The sequence below is a fragment of the Leopardus geoffroyi genome, chromosome C1, assembly GCF_018350155.1.
Source record: "Leopardus geoffroyi isolate Oge1 chromosome C1, O.geoffroyi_Oge1_pat1.0, whole genome shotgun sequence".
In the NCBI taxonomy this organism is placed as follows: domain Eukaryota; kingdom Metazoa; phylum Chordata; class Mammalia; order Carnivora; family Felidae; genus Leopardus; species Leopardus geoffroyi.
In genome coordinates, this window is record NC_059328.1 from 217,073,248 (window position 1) to 217,093,299 (window position 20,052).

The 20,052-nt window shown below is 52.2% G+C and overlaps 1 protein-coding gene across 6 annotated transcripts in view; it reads left to right on the plus strand.

The window, feature by feature from the left end:
- AGAP1 (ArfGAP with GTPase domain, ankyrin repeat and PH domain 1) overlaps positions 1-20,052 on the plus strand; it is a 553,911-nt gene that overhangs the window by 76,836 nt on the left and 457,023 nt on the right. The window contains exon 1 of one of the 6 annotated variants that reach the window (XM_045481827.1): positions 2,488-2,823. The exons of the other annotated variants lie outside the window; for them this stretch is intronic. Within the exon in view, the coding sequence (XP_045337783.1) occupies positions 2,751-2,823 (73 nt within the window). The 5' untranslated portion in view covers positions 2,488-2,750. Of the gene's footprint in view, positions 1-2,487; positions 2,824-20,052 lie in introns of those variants that run through there. 6 annotated transcript variants of the gene reach the window in all.

The window sequence follows — 20,052 nt, forward strand, 5'->3', positions numbered from 1 at the left end:
GGCTCTGTGCCGACAGCTCGGAGCCTGGAGCCTGCTTTGGATTCTGTGTCTTCCTCTCTCTCTGACCCTCCCCGCTCACACTCTGTCTCTTTCTGTCTCTCAAAAATAAATAAACATTAATAAAACAATAATAATAATAATAATAAATGGATAGAATGGTAAACTTAATGTTATGTATATTTTTGCCACAGTTTAAAAGATTACCGTATTTTAAAAATGTCTATGTTAAAGCCCAGTAGTTTTTCAGTGCTTAAGTTCAAAATTATACACCTGTCGTGTATTTGTATCTGCCTCTCTAACAGAAATTTCAACTCTGCATCTACATGTAGGGACAGATCTGTAAGTTACTTCTGTTTCCTCTGATAGAGTATGAGAAGTGTTTTAGTGTTACTGGCCAAAGTGAACAGGTACTCAGTTTAATAATCTTGGAGAGAGAATCAGGAAACAAAATTACCGTCGTGAAACAGCTTTCCTCATCACTTGTCACAGTGATGTGTTTATTTTCCTGGCTTGTTCACTAGAATAAAACCTTAGTGTCGGGACACACTGTGTCAGCCTGCCCAGTGAGGCCTTCAGGAATGAAGGGTTTCCTCTGTTATGACCAGCGGCTTCTGGCGAGCTGGGCTTTGCTTTGTCCTTGCCAGAAGCATCGAAGGCCTTACCGGGAGGTCAGACAAAGAGCGTTTGGGGGCGGTCAGGCCACCCTCCTGAAAGCAGCCATTGTCGGCACGTGAAGGTTTGCTTACTGGCAGGTGCTTACTGGTTAAGATGACCCTTCACCCCGGCGCCCCCGTGGCCACAGACCTCTTCCTTCTAAATGCCTTCTTGGGCCCGGCACTCTTGCGACAAGAGTCCAGCTTTAGGTCACGCCCCCTCCCCCAGCAGGTGAAGTGGCCCTTTTGTTATTGCCATTTTTTTTTTTTTTAATTATTGAGGTAAAATTCACAGCCCCTAAAATTAACCATTTTAGAGGGAGCATTTCAGTGGCATTTTGTGCATTCACAGTGTTGTGCCATCACCGTCACCTCTGTCTACTTCCACAGCAATTCCGTCTCCCCCAAGAGAAGCCCGTACCCATTAGCATCACCCCCGGCCCTCGGTGGCCACCTTTACCCATCCTGGACGTGTCAGGTTGATGGCACCGTGCACCATGCGAACTCTTGTCCCTGCCTTCTTTCACGTAGCGTGGTGTTTCTGAGCTTCCTCCGTGGTGTTCCTTTTTATGGCCGAGGACGATTGTACGTGGTCGGTGTATCCACGGATCCGCCGCTGGACGTTTGCGTTGTTCCCACCTTTGGCTGTCAGGAGTGGTGCCGCCGTGTGTATGCGTGTGTGTATATATTTGTCTGAGCTACTTGTTTTCCTTTTTTACGGTGTATTAATAGCTGAGTCATCGGCCCTGTGGGAATTCTACGTTTAACATTTTGAGGAACCACTGCTGACTTTTCCCATTGTTTTTAATAAGGTATTAAAACATTTTTTTTAACGTTTGTTTATTTTTGAGAGCGTATGAGCGGGGGAGGGGCAGAGAGAGAGGGAGACACAGAATCCCAGGCAGGCTCCAGGCTCCGAGCTGCCGGCACAGAGCCCGACGTGGGGCTCGAACTCACGGACCGCGAGATCATGACCCGAGGCAAAGTCAGATGCTCAGCTGACTGAGCCACCCAGACACCTCGTTGTAAAGTGTGTTTTTAAGTTTATTTATTTTGAGAGAGAGAGGGAGTAAGAGCAGAGGAGGGGCAGGGAGAGGGAGAGAGAGAGAATCCAAACAGGCTCTGAGCTGTCAGCACAGACCCTGACGCAGGGCTCGATCTCGGGAACCGTGAGATCATGACCTGAGTGGAAACCGGGTCAGACCCTTAACCGATTGAGCCACCCAGGCACCCTCGTTGTTTCTTTTTTATTAATGGTAAGAATATAGAAATAATGGCCACTTGCCTGTTGTAAGGTCGATCTGTTGCCTTATTTTCTCTCTCTGCCACAGTGGCAGTGGCTTCTGTAGGTATGGCCCGGAGACACTGGGCGTGCTTTCTCTCTCCAAGGGTCACAGTGTGGCAGTGCCAAATCACTGTCTTGTACACCGAAAACTGAAATAAGCGTGTTAACTCTACTGGGATTAGGATATAAACTAAAGAAACAAAAATCTGGGTGTGCTGTCGCTCTTAGAATACGTGACATTCGTTTTATAAAGAAGGAGGTACTCGTGTGGCCGTGTTGAAGGGCGTCCTCGAGGACAGGAGTCGTTTGGGTGAGTTGTCCATCTAGGATTGCCTTCGTAATCGATAGCTGTCTTTTCTCTTTGTGTTGAGTCCTTTTGGGCGTCTTTGGCCTCTAGTATTTTGCTGGTGGTGCTTCAGTGATTGCCAACAATGCCAATAATGAGTGAAAGCAGACCGCTCACCCGTTGGGGTACAAGCTAAAAAAAAATCAAGAGAGAACCTTCGAACAGGGGTCCGTGTGCGAGGTGATCTCTCTTTTTCCGAGCAGTGAGTCCTTTGCTCTAGGTGGTATCTAAGCCCTCGTGCGGTTGCAAGGGTGAATAACCGGCACTAACTGCCCTGTTCACAAACGTGCCTTTCCAGTTGACTCAGCACGTTCGCGTCTGTTGATCCTGATAATAACCCTGGGAGAGGTGGGGTGAGGTTTTCTTATCAGGAAGCTGGTGCTCAGCGAGATTGGGACTTTGAGCGCATCCAGGCCCTGAGATGTAAAACTTCCGCTGTGACCCCAGATTGACGTAGGATCGGACCATGAAGGACGGGGATGGTCTGTGTTTTCAAAGGCTCGAGTGTGAAACTCCCAGAAACACATTCATGGTAGTAGGTAGGTCTGGAGGAGGGACCTGAAAAGATCCCACAGAAATGCAAGCCCGTGTTTGCTAAATCTATTTTTTCCTTTCTGGAAACTCGGAGTTAAAAGCAGCAGTTGTGTTCAAGGCTGCCATACACACAGCTTTCATCCGTTGGCGTCCCCCGCCGGCTGGGTTTCTGCTGCGGAGTCAGCTCACGCTTTTGTGTGCACCCCAAAACAAAGCCAGTGCCCCGCGTTCTGCTTACTTGGAGGGTGGCTCGAGATGTTTCCTTGGAGGGTGGCTCGAGGTGTTTCCTTGGAGGGTGTCTCGAGGTATTTCCTTGGAGGGTGTCGCGAGATGTTTCCTTGGAGGGTGGCTCGAGGTGTTTCCTTGGAGGGTGGCTCGAGGTGTTTCCTTGGAGGGTGGCTCGAGGTGTTTCCTTGGAGGGTGTCGCGAGATGTTTCCTTGGAGGGTGGCTCGAGATGCTTCCTTGGAGGGTGTCTCGAGATGTTTCTTTGGAGGGTGGCTCGAGATGTTTCCTTGGAGGGTGGCTCGAGGTGCTTCCTTGGAGGGTGGCTCGAGGTATTTCCTTGGAGGGTGTCGCGAGATGTTTCCTTGGAGGGTGGCTCGAGGTGTTTCCTTGGAGGGTGGCTCGAGGTGTTTCCTTGGAGGGTGGCTCGAGGTGTTTCCTTGGAGGTTGTCGCGAGACGTTTCCTTGGAGGGTGTCTCGAGATGTTTCTTTGGAGGGTGTCTCGAGATGTTTCTTTGGAGGGTGGCTCGAGATGTTTCCTTGGAGGGTGGCTCGAGGTGCTTCCTTGGAGGGTGTCTCAAGGTGTTTCCTTGGAGGTTGTCGCGAGATGTTTCCTTGGAGGTTGTCTCGAGATGTTTCTTTGGAGGGTGGCTCGAGATGTTTCCTTGGAGGTTGTCGTGAGGTGTTTCCTTGGAGGGTGTCTCGAGGTGTTTCCTTGGAGGGTGGCTCGAGGTGTTTCCTTGGAGGGTGGCTCGAGATGTTTCCTTGGAGGTTGTCGCGAGATGTTTCCTTGGAGGGTGGCTCGAGATGCTTCCTTGGAGGGTGGCTCGAGATGCTTCCTTGGAGGGTGGCTAGAGATGCTTCCTTGGAGGGTGTTGCGAGATGCTTCCTTGGAGGGTGGCTCGAGATGCTTCCTTGGAGGGTGGCTCGAGATGCTTCCTTGGAGGGTGTTGCGAGATGCTTCCTTGGAGGGTGGCTCGAGATGCTTCCTTGGAGGGTGGCTCGAGATGTTTCCTTGGAGGGTGTCTCGAGATGCTTCCTTGGAGGGTGGCTCGAGATTGCAGGCTTCAGCCACTTGTAGCCCGGGGATGGTGCACGCCGGACCTGTACGGAGGGGTCTGTTAAATCCTGGGCTCATCAGAAGGCAGCTGGCGCTGAGGAGCGCATCTGGGCAGGTTCTGAGGACGGATTGGATGTGAAACTGGGGTGCAGGGAGGCTTAGGGTCTTAGCGCATCTAATCTGCTAGTCACACACCTGTCAGGGAAGTGGTGGCTGAAGAGAAAGAAACACCTGGAAAACAGGAGGTGGAAGGGTTCTTCTGGACTTCAGGCTCAGTATGAGTCAGCACCTCGGTGTGGGTGCGAGAGCTGGGGTGGGGCGAGCCCTCAGGCCGCCTTTATGGGCGTGTTATCTGGAAGAGGGACGGAAGCTCTCTGCACTCACCACCGCCACCCACGTTGATCTCTGCAGATTGCTTCCGGAAGCGCAGGCCTGCCATGGGCCCCGTGGGTGTGGCAGGGGGTGAGGAGGGATGGTGAGCCTGGAGGAGAGGCTGTGTGTGGGGGGGCAGGGACCGGGGGCCCCGGGCACGGAGAGCACAGAGAGTTGCGGTGCCCCACGCCCAGGCCCCCGGGCCCTTCCGGGCTGAGGCCTCCCGGTGAGGATCCGCCTGCCATCCGAGCCCCAGCTCCGCTGCCCGTAGGGTTTTGTCAGCCTGAGGACCCCCGTGCGACGTCTTCACCGCTCTGCAGAGTTTGGTTTTGATACGCGAACAAAACAGACCGCTAGGAGATGCGACCGACTTGTCCTTCCCGCGTCCTGTAGGGGGGGGTGCTTGCCCAGGGGGGACGGGCATCCTGGGGTTTGCTGGGGCGCGTGCCCCGTTGGCGTGTAGTTCACGTCCAGCGCGTGTGCAGCCTCGTGCGGCTGGGAGAACTCACGCGTGTGGCTGGCAACGGATCAAGACGAGAAAGTTACCGGGGTGGCGGCTGGGGGGTTAGTCCTGTGGAAGCAGACACCTTACTCTGGTTACGTCCCTCATTAGTTAATTCCCGCGCGGTTGAGTGAGGAAACGCCCGCCGAATTCTTTTGTGAAGGGATGGATGAGTCAGTGGCTGGAATTGGAAAATTTTTGAGCGGTTTGGAGGCAGAAGGTTCCTACCCGAGGAGAAACTTGGCGGTGATGACAGAATACCTTTTTCACTTGCCAAGTGAGCAGACACCTCTCACCTCCTCCTCACGGATCCACGAGGCACCAGCAGGTGGAAAAGGAGGAAAGCGTGTCTTGTCTCTTGAAGCAGGTGGAGCTGCCGTGAGCCGGAGGGGACGGGAATCAGGGACAGCGGCTTTCTTTCCCTTCTGCCTCCTCCTTAGAGAGATCATAGGTGTCAACACAGTTGGGGTTCTGAGCTCGCCGCTGCCCGAGGCTCTTCTAAGGACGGCCACACTGACTCACCGAAGAGGGTCCTGGAGGTCCCCGTGGTGAGGGACCTGCCCAAGGCCGCTGCGGCCCCAGGGGAGCCGCCCAAGGACATCAGGTCCTGACGATGCTCCTCCCACAGCTGCCCAGCAACCGAGTCCAGTCTTCTGCCTGGAGGGTTTTGTTCTACTCTGTCAGATGCAAATTATTATGGTTGTTGGGGGGGGGGGGTCATTCTCAGAATTCCCTGTGGGCGAAATACAGAATGGCGGGAAAACCTAGGATTTCTTTCCCTAAGATCGCTTCTCTGCGATGCAGCCCCTCCCCCCTTTATTTAATGCCCTCCCACCCCTCACCTGGCACCTTCCCAACCCTCGATGCTGCGAAGCGGGAACTTGGGCCTCTTTAGAACCCGTGGCTCACTCCCGCCCACACACCTGCTCATGCCCGGCCTCCAACACTTAGCCCTCCGTGTCGCGAAATCCTGGTGAAAAGAATCACGGGCTTTTAGTAGAGCTACTAACAGTCCTGAGCAACCAGGTCAGGAGTTTTACTCTATTCATTCAAATACCTGAGTTTTTTTTCTTGGGAAAATTTCTGAATTTTCTTAAATTCACAGAGTGACATAGTTGTCATTTTTCTGTTTTTTTTTTTTTTTTAATTCTAGATTTTATTTTTTATTTTAATTCAGGTAGTTAATATGCAGTGCAATAATGATTTCAGGAATAGAATTTAGTGATTCATCACTTACGTATGACACCCAATGCTCATTCTAACAAGTGCCCTCCTTAAGGCCCCTCATCCCTTTGGCCCATCCCCCCCACCAGCAACCCTCAGTTTGTTCTCTGTATTTCAGAGTCTCTCATGGTTTGCCTCCCTCTCTGTTTTTATCTTATTTTTGCTTCCCTTCCCCTATGTTCATCTGTTTTGTTTCTTAAATTCCACGTGTGAGTGAAATCATGATATTTGTGTTTCTCTGACTGACTTATTTCGCTTAGCATAGTACCCTCTAGTTCCCTCCACGTTGTTGCAAATGGCAAGATTTCATTCTTTGTGGTCGCTGAGTAATATTCCATTGTGTACATATACCACATCGTCTTTATTCATCAGATGGACATTTGGGCCCTTTCTATAGTTTAGCTATTTAAAAAAAAATTTTTTTTAATGTTTATTTATTATTAAGAGACAGAGCATGAGCATGGGAGGGGCAGAGACAGGAGGAGACACAGAATCCGAAGCAGGCTCCGGGCTCCAAGCTGTCAGCACAGAGCCCGATGCGGGGCTCGAACTCACAAACCGCGAGATCATGACCTGAGCTGAAGTTGGACGCTTAACCGACTGAGCCACCCAGGCACCCCCATAGTTTGGATATTGTCAGTAGCGCTGCTATAAACATTGGGGTACATGTGCCCCCTTCGAATCAGCATTTTTGTATCCTTTGGATAAATACCTAGTAGTACAATTGCCGGGTCGTAGGATAGTTTTATTTTTAATTTTCTGAGGAACCTCCAGACTGTTCTCTAGAGTGGCTGCACTAGTTTGCATTCCCATCAGCAGTGCAGAAGGGTTCACCTTTCTCTACATCCTCGCCAACATCTGTCATTTCCTGAGTTGTTAATTTTAGCCATTCTGACAGGTGTGAGGTGGTATCTCATCGTGGTTTTGATTTGTATTTCCCTGATGATGAGTGGTGTCTATTTCTTTTTTAATCCACCTTTTTCTTGGAGATTATTAGTGGAAATTATAGATCAAGCATACTGTAAGCGTCTTTACTAAGTAGGTTTATTGATAGAATTCTGTGAATCCACCTGGGCTCCCTGTACAGAGCATGTCGGGGGTTGTTATTACCGATGGGACCTTTGAAAGAATCTTCCAGCAGGAGGGTCCTCTGCGGCTTGTTTGCCTAGCTTATTTCAGAATTATAACTAGCCCCTAGGTGATCAGCTGTTTGGATGTCTTGCTGTTTTTCAGTGAAATATGGCTGTGTTTCCTTTACCTTGAATATGTCGGTCTCAGCTGGCTAGGGTTGCTGTGACAAACATAACCACAGGCTGGGTGGCTCACAGAACATTTCTCACACTTCCGGGGGTCGAGATGAAGGCACCAGCAGATGTGGGGTCTGGTGAGGGTCTGCTTCATGGCTTACAGATGGCTGCTTTCTCACTGTGTCCTCACATGGCACAAGGGGCTGGGAGCTATCTGGGGTCTCTAATCCATTCACAATGGCTCCCTGCTTGTGACCTGATCACCCCCTGAAGGCCTCACCTCCTAACATCATTGGCACGGGGGTTTGGTTGCAACATAGGAGTTTCGTGGGGACAGAGTTGGTTAAGCATCCGACTTCGGTCATGATCTCGCGGTTTGGGAGTTTGAGTCCTGCGTCGGGCTCTGTGCTGGCAGCTCAGAACCTGGAGCCTGCTTTGGATTCTGTGTCTTCCTCTCTCTCTCTCTGCCCCTCCCCTTCTCTCTCTCTCTCTGTCTCTCTCTCTGTCTCTCTCTCTGTCTCAAATATAAACAAAGATTAAACAAAAACAAACAGAAAGCAACCATAATCTCTCCATAAGAGAGATGTTATTAACCCAGTGGTGCCTAGCCAGTACGCTTTCGTGAATGGTGCTTCCCGGGCATTTGCACATCCTGATGATGAGGAAGGAGCCCTGTGTCCCCGGCCTGCGGGTTGGGTGCTAAAGCCGGTGATGAGCGACCATGGGCAGGACGGGCATGAGGCTACCTGCGCAAAGACACGCTGATGAGCAAGGAAGGAGAGGAGCCTGGCCAAGGAGCCAAAAGTGGTTTTAGGGGAAAAAATGTATCTGCTGTTTCAGGTTGGGATGCAAAATGGGCAGACCCCCTGCAAGGGGCTGCATGGGTGATGGAGGCAGCAGAGCCCCCCCCCCCCCAAGGGCTTTCGTGTCCCCTTGGGCCAACAGGGAGGCGGTGCTGGAGAGGCCTGAGCACAGGGCTTCCCCCCAAGTCACCAGCCAAGCTCCACATCTGCCCTTGGGCACAGCCTGCCCAGGGGACTCCTTTCTTGTAGGATCAGAGACATTTTTGTAGAATTCCACAAACAGAGACAGGAAGAATGGGCTTTGAGATGGAATTGGGTAGGGAAGAAGGCATCATCCTGGCCTTGGGTTTAGAACCCAGCAGCCCTGGCGGGACCTGTCATAAAGGCTGACGGGCTTGGGCTCAGAGAGTCACTCTTTTTCTTAGTGGACGTGGTTCCAGAGGAACAGTGTGCCCCATTTGCTGTGCTGTGTCTGGGGTGGGAGTAGATGAAACCTCTTGGGTTCTGAGGGGTCCAGGCCAAGCAGGACAGGGAGTGGTATCCAGGCAGGGTCACTGAGGTGGCCACAAGCTGTATGTGTCATCCCTGCCCTGGAACGAAGGAGTGAGTGTTCGGCCTGCTCGGCTCTGACCGCTGGCATGTGGCATTTAATCCGGACACCCCACTCCTGAAGGACAAGGAGCCAAACTGTAACTTCCAGAATGAGCACGATGGCGAAGGGGCCTTTGCTTTGGAGAAGACTCTGCCTTCCGGTGGCTCCAGAAGCGGCTGGTTCTAGGCCGATAGTTTCAGAACGAGGACGGTGGTGGGCTTATGACCAGTGGGTGGCCTCGAAGAGAGCTCTCCAGAAGGAATCTGTGCGAGGCTCTCCACCTTGTTGAGTGTGTGGGATTCCCAGCAGGCCTCGGGAGTTTACCGGTGTTTCGTGTCCCAGAGGGATGCAGTCATCCCTGCAGAGCTGACGCAAGGAATGCGACCCTCAGCGCCCGTCTGTGCTGTCGAGCCACATGGGAACATGGAGTCCGGTTTGGGTGTTGGTCGAGAAGGCTGAATTTGGCTGAGGTTGTTCAGGGAGGCAGTGGCAGGAATGCCCTGGCCTCTCAGGGCTGAAGGTACTGGGTAGGCTGTTTGCCTGGAGGAGGAGACCAGCTGGGAAATAGAAGATAGGGGCGTGACTCCTGCCTGACCCCTGGCGGTGCTGGGTTCCCAGGAAGGCACGCGGTGACGCGGTCTAAGGAGAGGCAGCCTGTGTGTGCCAGTCAGTGATGAGCAGATGAGTGGGTCTCGGGACTGTGGACTGGAGGGTGCCCTCAAGGCCGCCGAGCTTCTAGAAGAAGCCTACGGCACATCTTCACCTGGCCAGGTGTGTGACGGCTGGGGGGTGATGGGGTGCACAGTGTGGGTCTGTTAGTTCTGTGCTGATGTCAGCCATCCTCGCTGTGGGTGAATCGGTGTTAAGCTGTGGCTTGGTCCAGGCCAGCTGGGTCCGTAGAGCCTTCCAGAAGATTCTGTTTGCCACTGATGGGAGCAATGGATGGGTGAGCATGGGCCCTCCTTGTGCAGGGATGGATGGTCCTCCCCACAAGTTTCTCCAAAGACAGAGGCCCTGACACAAGACTGACCACAGTCAGAGAAGCAGCTCGATTTCAAAATTTGTTTAAGGGTTAGTTTCAGAATGAAGTAGAGTGAGATTATTAACTTTCCCTGGAGGGTAGGGGGAGAAGTTACGTTTAATTGTTTTAGATCACATGTTTCCTGCTTGGTTTACATATTTTATTTTATTTTATTTTATTTTATTTTATTTTATTTTATTTATTTATTTATTTTTTAATGTGTTATTTATTTTATGAGAGAAAGGGTGAACCACTCTAGATTAATTTATGTCATAGATTTATATGTTATATTAATTACAAACTTATTTTAATTGCAGGTTCACATGCAATAAGAAATATTTTTAAGCGATGTAAAGGAAGTGGCCACTGAGATATTTAAATGGAACTTGGTACATTTTCAGTTCTCAAATGGACTTTCAGTATCCGAGCTTCTTACTGAGAGACAGGATGGTGTTTCCATAGTCTTTAAGATGCTGCCCCCTTCTGGTGATGAAACTTAGTGTGCTGCCAGCTCTTTGTAGCGAATTTGCATTCTGATTTTTGTTCCTATTTAAATAATATTTTTATTATTAAATCTGGAAAAGACAACTGGAATCAGCCATGGTCTGTCCCTCTCCTGCTCCATGAGGCACGGGAATAACTTTCTAGTCTTTCTACCAACCCGACTTTTAAAACGTTTGTATTTTTCTGTCTAATGTACTTCTCCTTCCACCAGCTGACCCGTGGAACATGTGTATTTACGTGCCAGGCACCATGATCGGCATCTCATGAGATACTGCACTTTTGTTTTCGCAAAGAATTGGGAATATGGTGTGTAGTTTTCCAGATCATTATTTTTTATGATACAAACAAATGGCAAGAGCATTAAAATATTTATTTTTATTCTTTGTTTTAGAGAGAGAGCAGGAGCATGTGACAGGGCAGAGGGGCAGAGAGAGAGACTCTTAAGCTGACTTCATGCTCAGCACAGAACCTGACATGGGGCTTGATCCCACGACCCTGGAATCATGACCTGAGCGGAAATAGAGTCAGACGCTTAAGTGACTGAGCCACCCAGGCACTCCGAGCATTAAAATAATTTTAAAGTTTATTTATTTTAAGGGGGGGGGAGAGAGAGAGAGAGAAAGAGAGAGAGAGTCCTAAGCAGGTTCTGCACCATCATCGTGGAGCCCGACACAGGGCTTAGTCTCACAGACCGTGAGATCTTGACCTGAAATCAAGAGTCGGAGGCTTAACCGGCTGAGCCACCTAGATTCCCCAGAAATAATTTTAAAGGAATTTGGTCTCTCTCTATCCAGAGGAAGCGGCTGGAAGCAGGACCCCGGCTTTGAGCACTGACGAGGAGACAGAGGCATACCTGTTGAGACTCTTGGGATATGGGGGCAGCCCCGGGGAGATGGGCGTGGGGCCCAGAGGAGCCTTTCAGGCCTGAAGGGCCCTCTTGGATTTCCCCAGGAAAGGGCTCTCCGAGAATGAGGGGCAGCCTTGAAGCAGTGCCTGGAAGAGGGGCAGAATGATCACCCAGGGGAAGCGGCCGGGGGGCTGCCCAGTGTGGTGACAGGCTCAACACCAGCTCTTAGAGCTGACACTTCCCTGGGGAAGCGTGCCCTCTGGGGGGGGGGGGGGACAGTGATACTGACCCACGGTGTCCCATGCCCAACGTGGATGCCGAAATACCTTCTCAGACCCCGTTACCCGGGTCTAGAATTCGGCTCGTTCTTCCACACTGGACCCGCTGTTGCCTTAACTTGCTGCTCACATGGTTTTAGTTTTGTGAAATGCGTACAGCCCTTCAGAGCGCGCTGCCGTTTATAACTGACAAGCAGTGCTCTGGAGACTTGTCCGTGGGCTTTTTGGGGACTCATTTTCAGCAGCCACCGGTAGATGGAGGGAGTGAGACGTGGAAACAGGAGAAAGCCCTTCCTGCTTGGAGACGGTGTAAACCCGTCGCGGAACCTCACTCGCTGATAAATCCCCCGCAGACGTGGCAGAGGCACTTGTAGCTGACGATGTATGTGAAATTGACAAAAAGAAGCTGTTGAGGGCAATGGGAGGTGGCAAGGTCTGTTTTAGAAGGTTTCTGGTTTTTTGTTTTGTTTCGTTTTGTTTTTTATTTTATTTGCCTTTTATTTGCCTTGTTGAGAGCCGTTTAAGAATCCGTCCACAGAAACTGGGGTGGGTTATTAAGATACACGAGGCCAAAATGTTTTTCAGAAGGAAGCAATGGCGTGCTGGTTTGCATGCATCGTGCACTGGGGTCAGGCATTGCTCACACTTGAGAGGTTGTGTTCTTGGAGGCGGTCGTAGAGGTGCAGTGGTTTGTCCCGATGGGTGTTGCGCCCTTGACAGGGGCGGTCATGCCGTGGTTCCGTGGAAATGACCCACGAGAACAGCCTTTACGCTGATCTCAACTCAACTGCACGTGGCAGCTCTGTGCGTGAACCCTGTGAACTCTGTACCAACCCCACCTCTGTATTGGGGTTTGGGCAGGAAGTCAGCACCCAGGGTAGGTGCTCAAACGGGACGGGGTCCGGATGGCCGCGGGGCTGTGGCGTCTTGAAGTTGACCCTCTTGGGAGTCCCGGGAGTGGATCTGTGTCTCTGACTGGAAGCCAAGGGACCTGGGCAGGGGCATCAGGCAGGCCTGGCGTGCGGCTGCTCTGATGGGATTGTAGAAGTAGCTATTAACTGTGGAATCGATTTTTAGAGCCGTAGAATTTAGGATCTTGGGGAGCCCTTGGGGACCGGCTCTTCCCACCCCATCCCCACCCTAGAGGTAGGAAAGCCAGTGACGTCTCCCGAGGTTCTGCTGTGCACTGAATTGGATGCACACAAATTCACACGTGCAAGCCCTAACCCCCACTGCGATGGCATCAGGTCACGAGCAGAAGAGGTGTCAGAGGCCTCGCTCTCCCCTCGCTCCTCCACGTGAGGACGCAGCGAGCAGGTGGCCGCCTGCAGGCCACGAAGGAGCTCTCCCATGGAACAGAAGCGGTGATACCTGGGTCTTGGACTCCCAGACTCCAGAAGTGTGATAGATGGATTTCCATTGTCCAGGTAGCCCTGCCTGGGGGACTTTGGATTTTGGTGCAGTGGCCTGAGCTGAGTGGCACAGCAGATTGGGGGGATGGGGAGGGAAGAAAGTCAGGGTTCCGGACTCCAGAGGCAGAGGTCTTCCCTTTGGAATGATGCCTCTCCCGACACCATGCCTCCCGGGCAGGGGTCCTCTCCTGGTCATCATCGTGCCCCTCTGCCAGCCCGGTGGGGGGATACAGTGTGGCTCTGTGTCTACCCTCTTGGAGCACACGTGCATCCTGGGGCCTGTGGAGCACTTTGTCCACGTGACCCCGGCACCACCCTAAGAACCATCCACACCTGAGGGAGCCTCCCGGCTGGGCTCCCTGGCCACGTAGCGGGCCCTCCTCGGTTTGCTGCTCTTTTGGCCCTTCCTCCTCTCCTACTTGTGGGGTGATTACTCCGTCTCCTGGGACGAGAGCCCTGAACCCCAGAACGGTCGGTTCCAAGCAGTGCCCACAGCACTGCATCATGTAAGGAAAGCTTGCAGAGGAAATGCTCCTGTGCCCCTTGGCACGCTCCTGGCTGGTGCCATTGTTGTGTGGTTACCTGATGTATTGCGCAAAGCTAGGTTTGCCTTCTTATGCTCATCGCTCTCGGATAATCCAACTCTGAATTCAGAATTACTAAACTAAATGCAGTAACACAAGGAGCCACTTTATTTTAAATGTGACAGATGATGTGCTTTTGCTATAACCACCTTCTGGGGGTGACCCGTTGTAGTCCAGGGGGGCCCCGGGCCCTGTGTGATGGGGGTGTCATAGATCCCCAGATGCCTCTGCTGCACTTGTAGCAGTCTTTAGTTCCTGGAGATATTGAATCACAATGAAAACCCCCATCACCCCTGAAGGTTTCTGAGGCTGAGTCTGCTGCAGGCCTTTTAGGGAACCCTGTTCAGTCGCTTCTCAGCAAGTAATGCTCAGTCTTTACTTCCTGTGCGTCGCCCATTAAGATCGAGGAACACATTTAAAACGTAGAGTTCTAGGGAGCTTGGATTCGGCTGCCAAGGACCTTACTTTTGAGCAGAGAGAACCTCATGCAACCGAGTCCACCCACTAGTAAAGATATTGGAGGCATGCTCCTGGGAATTACATTCTGAGGCCCAGGCAGATAACGGCAGCTTTGGGGAGGGTGTCACCACTGCAGCCTTGAGATCAGAGCCCACTGCCTCCCCTGGAGTTAGGTGATGCTTAAGGCGCGTGGGTCTGGTCGTCCAGGGTGTATGCGAGAGACCCACCAGAGGACGCTCAGGGTCCCTAGAGAGTTGTTCCTCCCTTGCGAGCCCCAGATCTCTGGGGAGAGAGGGTGATTGGGTTATTTCTCATTTACAGGCAGAGGGGTGAGCTAGGGCCCAATTCTCCTCTCACTTGCGGTGTGCACCAGACTGAGTGCCTTTATTTTAAAAGCACGCGAAATGAGTCCTTGGTTCGCTGATCTAAATATTTGGGGCTGTGGATGGGCTCAGCTGCTTTAAATACTTGGCCGGTGCAGTGATCCGGGAGCCTGTCTTCCTTTTGTCGATCTTCCCTGGTGTGGTAGATGATGCACAGATGAGCTCATTGTTTTCCTCTGAGCAGGTAAAAATGCATTTACTTTGGTGCCTTTGTATACTCGCACTAAATCAGTTTGAAATGCTTCCTCTGTTTTTATTTGTGGAAAACTTGCTTGAAGCCACAATGTAAACTTGTAGCTGCTTCTAGAAGACATCCTGGTTTACTGCAGCTGATTCCTTCCCCATATGCTGACAGAGCCCCTGCAGGTATATATTTTTAGCTGCTGAGGGTGTGTGGGCTGGAGTAAGTTACACTTTAGTGTGTGTGTGTGTGTGTGTGTGTGTGTGTGTGTCTTCCTGTCCCCGTTTTGTAGTTGGTGAGGCTACTATGGAAACCAGTGTGGAGGTTCCTCAAAAAATTAAAAAATAGAACTGCTATATGATCCAGCAATCCCACTTCTGGGTATATAACTAAAGGAAATGAAAACAGCGTCTTCAAGACAGATCTGTATCCCCACGTTCACGGCAGCCTTATTAGCCACAGTAGCCAACATGTGGAAACAGCCTAAGTGTCCGTGGGTGGACGGAGGGGTAAGGGGCATGGGGCGTTCGCATACATACAGTGGAATATTATTCAGCCACCAAAAAATAAGGAAATCCTGCCTCGTGTGAACACATGCGTGGCCTTTGAGGGCATGGTGCTAAGTGAGATAAGAGAAGACAAATACTGATCTCAATCATTTGTGGAATCAAAAGCTGCACTTGCAGAGAAAGAAGAAATTAGTGGTTTCTGGGGAGGAGGAACGGGGAGATGTTGATCGAACGGTACAGGCTTTCAGTTATTAGGGGAGTCAGTTCTGGGGGGTCTAACGGGCAGCATGGTGACTGTCACCAGCACTGTATTGTGTGCTTGGAAGTTGTTCAGAGTGCAGCTCTGAAATGTTCTCAGCACGAGACAGAAGGTACTCGCGGAGGGGTGGAGGTGTCACCTAACCCGTAGCGGGGTGTGTGTGCACGGTCACCAGGCTGTGAACTGCAAACTGGCTTGTGTTCCGTGTTAGTTGGGTCTCGGTGAGGCCGGACGACACTCCTAGGCTGCTCCTTTGTGGATCCCCCTTGTGGCGCTCAGGCCAGAACACTCGTGAGCTGTGCCTCTCCGTGAAAGGGGACCAGTCTTGAGGATACTCCAGACAGAGAGAGTTCCTGCCCTGTGAGTGTCGGAGCCCGAGCCCCCACACCGCTCGGGCTCAGGGCTGAGGCAGCACCCACACCCGGCACACGGAGGCCGCAGAGGCCACGGTCATTCTGCATAATCGACTCCAGGAAGCTCCTGCTTCCGGGTGGAGGTTAAGTGGTCCTGTGGAAATAGCTAATTTCACGTTAAGGACGAATAGGGATTAGGTTCACACTGCAGCTGCTGTAACCACCCTTCTGGGAGTCCCCCCCTGCCCCTCCCCCCCCAGCCTTTGTAGTCACTCATTTGGCTGAGGTAGGGTCAAGTCCCTTGTCCCATGTGCAAAAAGCAGTGAGAATGGGAGTAGTCTGTAACTCATCTGGACACGGTCGTCTGTGGCCTCTGTTTCTCCCGCTGGGGTGAGGTGCTTCCCATGGTGCACCGGGTTACCTTTCTCCAGTCTTTTTTTTTTTTTTTTTTTATAAGAAACTTTTTTTAAGTTTATGTTTATTTTGAGAGAGAGAGAGCACTCGAGCAGGGGAGGGGCAGAGAGAGAGAGAGAGAGAGAGAGGGAGAGAGAATCCCAAGCAGGTTCCACGCTGTCAGCGCAGAGCCCTACGTAGGGCTCAAACCCGTGAACTGTGAGATCGTGACCTGAGCTGAAACCGAGGGTTGTCAACCGACTCAGCCACCCAGGCACCCCCCCCCCCCGCCCCCCGCTTTGTTCAGTCTTAATGCGGCGCTGCCCGTGGTGGTCACCAGCAATGCCAGCTGAGTGCACCCTGCCTAGAGCCCGAGTCCCCACCCGCCCTCCCTCAGCCTTTCCTGGCTCAGCTGGCAACCGCCACGTTTTTCCACTTTGGCCCCAAACCTAACACTGAGACATCCTTACTGCCTCTCTTTGTGTCACTACCCCACGTGTCCAGTCAAGCTGGGACCCTGGCTCTACTCTCGGGACATGAAGAATCCTGCTGTCTGTCACCTCCACCTGGGTGGCCACCGTCCCTTTCCGGGATCACCGCAGTGGCCTGTTCGTCATTCTCAGAAAGCTTCTAGGTGACTCTTAAAATCCAGCTCTGGTCACGTTACTCCTGGCCTTGCCCCCACAGTGACCACTGTGGCACCTTACGGCGACCCTCGAGGCCCCCAAGCGGGGAAGGGCAAACTGTGGCCCTCGAGCCAAATCCTTCCTGCTGCCTGGTTTGCATGGGTCTTGAGTTAAGAATGGCTTTTTTAGCCGTAAGTGGTGGGATGGATATCTTGTGATGTGTGACAGTGATGAGATGGAAGTGTCAGGTTCCGTAGATGACACTTTACTGGGTCCCAGCCTCAGCCGGTGGCTTATGCACCACCTGTGATTGCTGTCAGGTGACATCCGCACAGGTGAGCAGTTGGGGACAGAAACCACGGGGTCCCCTTGGTGTCGTGTCTTTTGATTCCCCAGACCTAAACTCTGGCCTTTGGCAGAAGTTGGCGGGCCCTGCCCCAGCCTCCTCCCCTCCCTCACCTCCTCGCCTGTCCTGTTCCCTGCCCTGTTCCCTCCCTGCCTCCAGGCTGCCCTCTTGGCTGTTCCTGCAGCGTGCTGGCCTCAGGCCTTTGCCCTCGGTGCCCTTCCTCCCTGGTTTTCACTTCCTTCAAGTCCTGCTTGGCCGGGCCTCCTGGTTGAGAGCCCATGTGTCTTCCCTCCTGCCCCACCGCCCCTTCCCCCCTTCCTCCCCACCGCCCCTTCCCCCCTTCCTCCCCACCGCCCCTTCCTCCCCCACCGCCCCTTCCCCCCTTCCTCCCCCACCGCCCCTTCCCCCCTTCCTCCCCCACCGCTCCTTCTCCTCTGCACACGCTGCGTCTTACTACACTGTTCCTGAGCTGTCCTCCGTCACAGGGCCATACGCTCCCGAGCACGGGGTCTTTGTCTCTTTGGGCCCCGATGTGTACCCAGCACAGCTTCGTGGTGCTCAATCTGTGTGTGTCGACTAGCTTAACGTAGGGAAAACGTCAAGCAGTTTAGGTGCTTGGGTTGGTGTGGAAGTCACAGGTTGGATGCTCACAGTCTCCGTAGTAGATGCCGGAGAAGGCAGTTTTTGGCCCATGCCTCCTCTCGGGTGTACGGAGTGTTGTTAGATTCTGTGCGTATGAAACTTTCATTTTTCCTTTTGAAGAAGCAAAAAGTTGGGGCAGCTGGTGGCTTGGTCGGTTGGGCCCGTTGACTCTTGGTTTCGGCTCAGGTCGTGACCTCATGGTTCGTGTGTTCGAGCCCCACGTTGGGCTCTGTGCTGACGGCATGGAGCCTGCTTGGGACTCTCTCTTTCCCTCTCTCTCTGCCCCTCCCCTGCTCATGCTCGCTCTCTCTCTCTCAAAATAAATAAAACAGAGTATCTTCTCTGCCCACAGTGTCTCCGTGTGTCTCTGCCTGCGTGTGACCCGTCTTCCCGTATCTGCAAAGTCTGTCTGGAGGCGCTGTGGCTGTGAAACATTTCACGGGGGATCTGAGCACTAGGCTCAGTTTAGGCTCATCTTACTTTGTCGGGAAGGGACGCGCTGGGCTGGTTCCCCATCTCTCAGTGAGACGCGGCTGTGTGTGGCCGCTGCACCCACACCGTCCGTCGGCAGACCACACGTGGCCCCCTCTGGCTTCTTCTGGCAGTCGTGAGGCCAAGGCCCTCGTCCAGGGCTGGTGCCCCATCTTGATTTCTCTGTCGCTTTTGGGAAGCTTACTATTAATACGTCCCTTATCTAACAATGTAGATTATAAAACCGTTGCCTGGCAGGTAGTTCTTGTTAAAAGCTCTGTAGCCACGCAGTTCGCTCGTTCAGTTCTTTGTCTTTTAAGAGAAAACAGTCATTGCCCTCACAACGGAGGCCGCCTCCGTGTGTATAACTTGGCATCAGGAACGGAATGAAGATTTTTTTTGTTCAGCTTCGGCATGGCTTCCCTAGGTGTGTACGTCGAAGGAGTATGACTTGTCGCTCGGTTCTTTAGGCCGTTTTTTTTGTTCCAGGTTGCACATTCCTATTTCCTCTGACAAATAACATTTAACTAAAGCTATGATACTCATCATAGAAGTCAACAGGCGGGGCCAGCATCGGTGCTTTCCCTGGTCCGTGCTGTGCATTTCATGTTCAGTTCTTAACCTCTCCAGACTTGTCACGTAGCCCTACTTCCCTGGGCATCCTATCATTCTTATCCCCGTCTCTGTTTTCTCCTTGCCGCGTCACCAAGCGAAATGGGGGCACCTGACCAGAGAATCTGGACACCCTCGGGGAGGACGTAAGGAAAGCGGCGCTTAAGAAACGGAAGCACATTTACAGAAATCTCCAAACTCTACGTCAGAGATTGGGAGTCTCAGAAGACGCTGCTTTCCAAACACTGCCAGTTCTGCCCGCTCGGCACATTTTTGTTGTGCAACATTTCTTCCCAACCAGCAATTAGTTGATGACTCTAAAATTTCTGCCACGGATCTGAAGAGCGTTAGCGGAAGTGGTGCACACCCTCTGTGCCTCGCGTTGCCACGGTAACGGGCACACACATCGTCTTACTCCTGCGGCTCCGGGTCGGCCCATCCAGAACTCCACACGAAGCCGTGTTGGCCTCCTGGAATCTGATGTGTTTTTTTTTTTTTTCTTCCTCCTACTTTTGAGAATTCTCTAGACTTTAACAAGCATGTGTTTTACGATGAAAACAAAACAAGGAAATACGTTTACGTGTCTGCAGAGAATTCTTTGGACACTTGTAAATATTGATGAGTGATCACCAAGATTGGCTGTTTCCTAAGCCTCGCAAGGTGCAAAATGAGCTTTCTGCTCTGGCCACGTGTTGACTTGCCGACTGTTGGCGTCCTTGTTTGCACTTGGTCTGCCAGTGGCCTTTCTCAGCCTCTTGGTGAATGTGGTGCAGGAAGAGGGGAGAGCAGGCTGCTGTTTTCCACCACAGCCCACGTGAGAGGCCGAGAACTCAGTCGTGTGTTAGGTTTTTTCATTTTAGTTTTTTAGAGAGAGAAAGAACATGGCAGGGGGGATGGGGGGAGAAGGGCAGAGGGGCAGAGAGAGAGACAAAAATCTCAAGCAGACTCCACACTCAGCACGGAGCCCCTGATGTGGGGCTGCATCCCACGACCCCAGGATCATGACCCGAGCTGAGATCAGACGCCCCACCGACTGAGCCCCCCAGGTGCCTGCTAGCGTGTCAGTGTTTATTGAAAGCAAAATTGGTTCTCCTGAGATGAGCACCATTCACCCCATAGCTGCCCATCCTCTCAGGGATTGTGTGTGTGTGTGTGTGTGTGTGTGTGTGTGTGTGTGTGTGTGTGGCTTTCAGCAGACCTGCTTTGAGCCATCAGCCGGTTCCAGAGTGAGCTGTGTAAAGAACCAAATGGTAACTGGGCATCACTGTGACCCCTGCATGTCACCAGAGGAGCCGCGAGCCGTCCTCGGGGAATAGTGGCAGAATGAGTCA